The 8671-nt window shown below is 35.9% G+C and overlaps 1 protein-coding gene, 1 long non-coding RNA gene and 1 pseudogene across 2 annotated transcripts; all 3 read right to left on the bottom strand.

Moving 5' to 3' along the window:
• Positions 1-1129: 1129 nt before the first annotated feature.
• On the bottom strand, positions 1130-1459 carry LOC141823031 (protein ELF4-LIKE 3-like). Its single transcript, XM_074710308.1, has one exon. The coding sequence runs from the start codon at positions 1457-1459 to the stop codon at positions 1130-1132; it is 330 nt and encodes a 109-aa protein (XP_074566409.1).
• A 4-nt stretch (positions 1460-1463) lies between these two features.
• LOC141824751 (uncharacterized) lies at positions 1464-2114 on the bottom strand. The gene is made up of 3 exons (XR_012601455.1): positions 2063-2114; positions 1930-1990; positions 1464-1481 (listed from the first exon to the last, which is right to left on the bottom strand). It is a non-coding gene; the product is annotated as an uncharacterized LOC141824751 (long non-coding RNA).
• Positions 2115-4349: 2235 nt separating this feature from the next.
• Positions 4350-8429, bottom strand: LOC141823029 (putative adenylate kinase 7, mitochondrial; annotated as a pseudogene).
• Between the last annotated feature and the right edge of the window lie 242 nt (positions 8430-8671).

The following is an 8671-nucleotide window of genomic DNA, read 5'->3' as shown; positions in this document are numbered from 1 at the left end:
GTTTAGCTGATTTCTTCGGTAGCTATGTGGAACTGAATGGGGGAAATGCCTTTTTGCTGCTGAAGGAACTCAAAGATTCCCTTTAAAGTTGATTATTAAAGAAAAGAATTGAAGAAGAAGAAGAGGATCTCATGGAATTTTAGGTACGTCTATGGATGTACGCACTTGGAGATGGTCAGACCTAGAATAATTATCCCTTTTCTCAATCCAAAAGGAGTGAGATTATTCTGTAGAAATTGACTATGTAGAAAAATTCTAACTCATTAAGTACCATTTTTCATATCTCAACATTTGCACAAAGCTTGCTAATTCCATATGATTAACCATTGTTTCAAAATGTTTAAATTAAATGATCCTCACTCAATTGAGATGTTCCACGAGTTGGCATCCTCATCAAGACCTAGACACTATGTTTAAATCATAATCTATCATAGTATGTCGCTATAAGCATTAATTTTCAATTATAACACAAGAAGGGATGTTTCACCATAACAACTGGCCTAAATGAGAAATCAAATTTAGATTCGCGTTAGTGATATTCATTCATTTCTATGGATACTGAAATAGTAAAGTGGTTGGAAAAGGTAGAAAAGCAATCGGCATTGAAAGAGCTACCAATGGAAGTCAGAAATCAGTCTCCTCGAGTTAGTTCCTTCACACAGTACTAGAAAACAAAAATAATAAATAAATAAATCCAGATAGAGATGATAAGGTCCGCTGCACCTTCCACCATCCAAAGGAAGCTTTATGTTGTTTGTCTTCTTCTGTGACACCACTTTGCTTAGATCTGTCTCCTCCAGTAGCCATCTGCTGCTTTATTCCTGATACCTCCTCTTACTTTTCCCTTAAACTAAACAACAAAAGAGTTGCCATAAACTAGCACAGAAGTTGTGGTTCCTCATCTACTCTAAACTAAGATTCCTCATCTCATGTCTTGATTGCATGCAAGTGTGTAGTAAGAAAAGCAAAAGGCGAAAAAAAATAGCCAAAGTTGTTTTTTCCTCCCTTCAGTAATAGGAGGACACTGATTCATCATATGAGCAAGATGTAAACTTGTTCACTCCGAAGAAACAATAACAATAATTAGAGGATTTCTGCATCGCATGATGATTAAACAGCTTGCTGATTGTTAACCAGGCCTAAGTCTCTTGGGGCCAAGCTTGCCTTGTGAGTTGCCTTCAGGGGAAGCCTCCATTGGCCTGGAGAAGGAGAGGGAGAGTTCAGAGTAAACGTCGACCACGCGGCGGATGTTGTTGTTGAGCTCCCTGATCAATCCCACATTGCGGCCGAGGTTTTCGGGGATCTTCGACTCATGGTTTTGGTTGATCTCATTGATGAGCAGCCTGTTCTGGTCCAAGAGGCTTTGCACTTGCACAAAGCTCCTCTGGAAGCTCTGCATCACTCTATTATCCACTTGTTTTCCATTTCCAAGAAGTGAGAATGCGTCCCTTCCATCCATTTTGTGCTGGTCCTATCGAACACTAGAAATTCATGATGCCCTGTTAATATTGAGAGAGATGGGACATGAGGAGAACAAAATCTTCATATGATTGACTGGGAAGTGGAAGTGTAAAGCTGGTCCATTTCAGAAATAAAAAACAGATATGAAAACAACACAGAGAAAGGTTATGAAAAGAGAACAAAAAACGTACTGCAAAAAGGAAGGCCATGAAGATTAAAATTTTAAGATCAAGATAGCAAACAGGAAAGCTGAACTCCTTGTTGTGTTGGTTTATTAGCATAAGCAAGCGAAATCAGAAACTGAAAGAAAAAAATCACTGAAAGAAAGGTGAGACTTCAAGTCAGACTCTTCATAATCTCAACAAGCTACAGGATAAAAGAGAAAAGACATCAGCAAGCAACAACAGCAAAAATTCAAGGAATCAGAAGGAAAAATATGAAGTCTGATTTCTCTTTTATCAAGCATACCTTGGAAACGGGAAATTCCAACCAGAGAAGGGAAAAAGATTGGATATGGGATTGAGGAAATCTGGGAGATAGTATGTATTGGTTAGAGAGAATCTACATTTATGTGATTATATATAGCAGAGGGTCCACATACTAAAGAAAGAACACATGAGCTTGATGCATGCACAGTTGTGCCATGGAGAAGCCTTAGATTTTGTTTGCTTGGTCAAGTCACCTTCGTACACCTAAACATTCCACCTCACAAAAACATTATATTATCCTCATTTAACACAATTTCCTTTCTTTTTTTTTTTTCTTTTTCTTTTGAAAAAAACAGCTTCTCGAACATGAATTCTAGTGCTAAAATCTGTTAAACTAGAACAATAAAATTAAGTTTCTATAAAGATAAGGAATATCTATGTATTTGAGGCTTGGATAATTACAAAAATAAATAAATAATGACCAAAGATTCTGATGACATCATGCACTCTTAGTTGCCCCAAATAAGAGCAGTCCATGTGCATTCCATGATCTGATTTCAACGGAGAGTAAGATATCAAAATTTTATTTGTTTTGGCCTTCACTTTATACCACCTCGCGTGATTCGCAAAACCCCCAAAGTCTTCCAGTTTAAGGTTCCTTGTTGTTGTTGCTGCTTAGATCTGTACATGGACTTAAACAAAGAAGGGGCCAGCAAATATAGCCATTAATTTATCAAGGTAGGTAGGTCATAGAAAGCATAATAAAGTGGAGCAGGAGGTGCTTGGATTCAGCTAAAAATATTGTTCATGCCATGTCTTGGTCTTATCCTGCTGTTTAAGTCACTAGGCTTGATACATGGGGATGGGGGTTAAGATAATAATGTATATATAAGCCCTCTTTTTCTTGTTGTTCTTTTTTCTTTTTCTTCTTTATTTTTATTAGGGACTGGAATGGGATCGAAAAAGAGAGGGTGGTGTACTTGAGCCCAGTGATCCTGATCGACTTTGGAATAAATGCACAGCTTTTGTTTGACAGATTGGACCCCACTGGGTATCAGTTAGTTTGAAGCAATTATATACCTGAGGAAAAATTCAACAGGAAATTAGTGAGTCTCAAAATAAAGTGAACAGGAACAAGTTGATTGGAATTTTTTTTTAAAAAATGTGAAAAATCTTAATTAAGGATTATTTAAGTTTGAATTAAGCGTGCTTGTTGAAATTAATTAAGTTAAACAACAATTTCATAAAATACAATGGATCTAAAAAAAGTAGCAAATAAATGGGATGCATTAAAGTTGATAAAAGACAAATATCAAAAATGATAATGAGTTAGGTAACATGTTTTTTTTTTTCCGTGGGACCGGATCTCTAAGCCTAGCTAATTACGAAGAGAAATAAGTGTAATTCAGTTATTTTGTGACATTTTAATTTAGTTGTGAATGGAGAGTCGCGTAGCATTATTTTTTTAGGACACCTTATAGTGTCATTTAGGCATTGTAATTTAGTTTCACATTAAGAGGGTTTTTTGGTTTAGATGAGTTATTACTAATAAATTTGCAATGAAGTATTTAAAAAATAAAAAAAGAATTAAGAATCTTCTGCTGTTGATATCTGATCCAATCTCATGAAAATTTCCTAATGAGCATCGAAGTAAATCAGGAAGCACAGATAAATTCTGAACGTAGATGGTCCTAATGATAGACCCAACCTCAAGTCGGATCCGAACTGGACCCAAGCCCGTAATTGAGTCATCAAGTCGAGTACCTATTGACCTGATTGCCAAATCAAAATCGTAACCGGTCCAACAAGATGCCAACTCAAATTGTTTTTATAATTATTATATGAAAATTTATTTTAAAAAAATTATATAGACGAAACTTGAATCCAAATCTCCTCTGTTGAGTATCTTAACCAAATAAACTACAAATATTCATTTTTATATATTAATAATTAATTAATAATTTTTACTATATTATTATTCTTAATAATTGAAAAAAATAAACAATTTCTTTCGATCGTTGAATTTTTTTAAACAATTAAAATTATTTAATATTTTTTTATCAATAATTATAATTTAATCATCATTTTTCACACTATTTCTTCTATTAACATCTCTCAATTTTAAAATCCTCATCATTTTCAATTTCAATTCTTCGGATAAGCTTTAATTCTTCTATACACTAAGGGTAAATATAAATTCTTTTTTATTTTTATTTTTTATAAATTTATAATTTTAATTTTTTTAAAAAATAATAATATTAAACTGTAACAAACTATGTCAAATCATGAATGGATAATGTCAAACTGTGAACTATAACTATTTTTAACAGTTAAAATTAAAGATCAATTTATTAGAAATCGTCGATTGAAATCGAAGTTGGATCTATGATTCAATGTCATAAAATTTTAAAATTCTTCGAGTGTAATGTGGTTGAGTGAAATTTGAATCCGGAGTCCATCTCATTTCTTAGCCTCGCACTCTGACTCTGGCATGATACGGTTTAGATTGTACGATAATTGATGTGCCTGATTTGACATCTCTAGTTCTGTTTGTACAATTTGCTTCCTCCCCTTCTCTGTTTGCACCTAAGAAAACAAAGGGGAAAAAAACAATCGAAATCGGTAATGATTTGGGGCAAGAAACAGCTTATAAACCAGTAGGTAAACCATCAATGTGTATTGATAAATTAGGCATTGAAATGTCTTTCTTTTTTTTATTTGTACTAACTGACCCTGTATCATCATCAAACTGTATCAATTCGAGTACATGAACTATCTTTGCTAAATTGTATCTAATTTAAGTACGAGTGTCCATCTTGAAGTGAACACATAAATCTCTGTGGTTTGCACCTTACACCATAAAATTTGATTTCTAATACGACAGAATCGGTGCAATCATTGTTAAAGCTGCATTTCGTGTGTTAACATCAACTCATATAGCTTTGTCTATATCGAGTGTTTGTCGTCTGCATAAATGTGCAGGGTGACCACAGGGGGCCAGCGTTAGATGGCCATCAGATTGAATCAGGTCACAAGATTTGTTTCAGCTTCATACACAAACAAGAGACCACATCAAAGCATTCTGAGAGCAACCGATTGCACAGGAAATCTCATGGGATACAGAAACAGACTAATCACTTATTTTGAAGTCTCGAAGAATCTCGTTTCCTTCACATATTCAATTGGTAACAACCGCAGGAAGTACAAAGGTATAGACAATAACATACGGTAGAAGAGAAAATAAGAAAGTCTGGCTTTCTCAGGAGAGACTACCTCTCCTAAGGTAACATAACAATGCATGTATCTACAAAACTGCATATTTATGAGTAGAGAAGGACAACAATTTTTCAATGTTACTATCTGATAAAAACTCAAGTTTCTTGGGTTTCTGGAATTTTGGTTACCCTAATAGGAAGGAAGAGATGTGGAAACTAGAAAAAAGGAGCTAAAAAGCAGTGGATCTTTTGTTTATCTTCATATGTTGAAGTAATAGCAGGTTTTTAAAAAAATTAAACTTATTTAGCAGAAAATATCTGTCACTGTAACTCTGAAGTCTGCAAATGAAAATACTGGATTGGGAACCTAATCTGGCCCAACATGTGGGGTATAGCCATAGATCAGCAAATTTGCCTCATGGCTTAATCTCAGTCAAAGGATCAAACAAGTTATGATAGGCGGTTTCTGAAACAGTCACAATCACAATAACAACTACTAAAAGTTTTTGAAAGAAATTATCTACCGAACAGGTTATGCAACCATGGAAGGCTGTCAAAAGAAATGTTTGCCATATCCATAACTGTGAATGACGACGACCGACTATTAGATAGGAGATACAATCTTGTATTGTCATCCATGGTTCATATGCTTTCAATAATTTGAGCCATGGAGCACCCTTGGTGGCAACTTCCTAGCCACTCATTCCTTTATGGAGAGAAAAAAGAACCACCGTCTAGCAATAAAAAATATGAAGTATTTGTCTAACATGCAAATGTAGAGACATAGAAATAATTTTTTTGGTATTCTACAAAGCACTTGTTCAATGACATCAAAGAAAATCATTAACTAATCAAATAAAACCTATTTAGCTGCACAAAAATTTAATGGTATTAGTTTGAGAACAAATTATCAATTTTATTGGTCATGAAAGAGAACGGATGAAGTAAGCACAAGGGATAATTCCATGAAAAATGAACAATATAGCACCATCATCAAGACGGTGCAGCAGTAGAGGCACTCTAGTAGTTCCCAAGCACCCATGATTTGATTCCCAACTATTAATGCACGGTAGGGTATTTTCTTCCGGTGAGGCCGGACCGATCTCCAAGATTAGTATTCACTCTAGCTCAGAATCTTTGATGAAAGTCCAATTATTTTTTCTGGACTTCAAAAGAAATTCAAGGGAATATCAAACAAATTGCCGACTTCTCCTTAAGGACTAAGAGAAACAAAACCTAAAAGTCCCATTGGAACCAAATATCACACTTCCATGCTGTTTCTGAAATAAGGAAATTCTAATAAATAGCATAAAAAAAAGATGATAGCAAAGTTCTACCCCAAAGATCAACACATATTCATACATACACACAAGATAAATAATTAAAAGTGACACAGAACTCTGACTTATAGTTGGCAAAGAGAGAGAACTATCTCTTATTTAACACTCTAGATAAGTTTGGAAATACCTGTTGAGTGTAGACAGGATAATATTTCTCCATTCTGTGATTATTCATATCTCCTGCAGATGACGATTTAAGTGGAGGATGACATCTGCAGGTGAAGAAGCATGAATTTTTGCTTGTCGACTCTGATTTGCTAGCATCAAATGACTTCCCATAACATGAACTAATATCAGTAGCAAAGTTTTTTTTTTAACAAAACCGTCATCAAAATATTGCAAGTTCACCACCAGATCAATATCAGCTATTTGATCAAGGATCTCCTGCCAAAGAACATCAAATGCCACTTTAAAGTATTTACAAGACAGTACCAAAGAGATACATGTATTGTCAGTCGTAAGTTCTACTAGTAATCATAACAACTTCACCAGAGACAACAAATAGTTTGACAACGATCTAGAAGATTCCGTGTATATATATACACATAATAACTAAAAATGGGGGAAACATTTTGGCCAAGTCTTCCACGATTTGATATTGAAAAAAAAACATGGTGCAGACAACTCAAGTTTACAAAATAAAAACAAAAGAAATAAGATAAGAAAAATAAATTCACCTTTTCACACTAATCTATAGCATAATTATACATGGATGTATTTTAGTACATCCATGTATAATAACCCCATAAAGGGCAAAAAATTGAGAGACATAATCAAAGATGATAGAAAAAGAAACTTAAGATAATGCAGGATGAAAAGCGACTTTGACTTACAGCTTGCAACCTTGTTCAAGGGATTCCATCAAGAATGAATCCAGGATCACATTTTAGGTATCCCTCCTCGAGTCTTTTTGATAGTAAGCGAAATATAATCTCCTGGAGCACTGGTTTGCCCTCGTTCACAGCATTGACGAGCTTCAGAACATCAAAATGAATAATTAAGATCATAAATCTCAAACACTGAAAAAATGGAACCAAATATTCCATTCGAACACTCTAATCAGCAAATTCCAGAGTCGCTGCCTTGTTTTGTTAATAAATCAAAGATTCTGGCCTCGAAGGAATGTTAGGAACATTTAGTCAGATATAAGGAAATAGCAATACGAATGCAGGAAAAAACCAGGGAAACTGCTCAGTCTATTTTACAAACCCTAGAGCAGAAATGTAGACAAGATGCTAAAAGTACCCTGAGTGGCAATTAGTCAGACACTGGAACAAGTCGTGACCGCTACAATCGGTACATCTTCCTAGGTTCAAGAACAAGAAAATGAAGGCAACAACAAGAATACCAGCAAATAGGCGCTACAGACTCGACAGATATCCGATAAACTTTGTCTTTCAAGTTTAAAGACAAAATATGATCATTTGAAAATGAATGGGAAGAAAAGAAACAAGAATTGAACAAAAGCGCACGTTCCTTCCTAGACTGAAAACGAAGAGTGAAAAAACTGAAGATTTAGAGCAAAACAGACCTAAAAAACTAATTAGACCAAGTGATACCATTTTGTAGAGGGAGGAATTAGGATCCAGCTCCTGGCCAACAAGTGAATCCATGGAGATATACGGTACGTCGAGGAGCTTCGCCACGCGCGTAGCGTGCCCTCGCCTCTGCACCCAGGGGCTCCCCAGGAGGCAGGAACACCCAATGCAACACCCTCCACCTCGTCTCCCTCTCCCTACAAGTCCCCGCTGCTGCTACCGCCGACGGACCAGTCTCCTTCGCCCACACCGTCCAGTAGTCTACCTCCGCCAACACCGTGGTGGCAAAGAATCGGCGCTGAGGCGGGACCGAGAAGATCTTTCGAGCGAGGGATCCTACAGTGACACCCGAGCGATGAATTCCCACCATGATCGAAGCCGAGATGATCGGCGTAAGCGGGCAGAATGTTCTACAGAATTGCCACGGGAGCAGGCGACGCACCTGCTCGCTTTAATGATCTGCATCTCCGAGAGAGAAAAGTTACCCATTGCCACTGAGAAAAAAACAAAGTGGAGAAAAAGTGTTTAGAAATTTCTACTTGTTGATCAATGACATTTTATTCAGATGCTAATATTCCTATGAACCAATTGTAAATAGGATCAGCCTCGATGGTACTGATTTCTCATTTACCTTCTGATCATAGAGATAAACCGCCAATAAAGTGGCGGATTCTACCTTTACAGAAAAA

The sequence above is a fragment of the Curcuma longa genome, chromosome 3, assembly GCF_044706935.1.
Source record: "Curcuma longa cultivar G26 ecotype Majalengka, Jawa Barat chromosome 3, ITB_CL_G26_1.1, whole genome shotgun sequence".
NCBI lineage: Eukaryota > Viridiplantae > Streptophyta > Magnoliopsida > Zingiberales > Zingiberaceae > Curcuma > Curcuma longa.
Note: the sequence above shows the minus strand (reverse complement) of the source record. Positions and strands in the feature narration are given on the sequence as shown.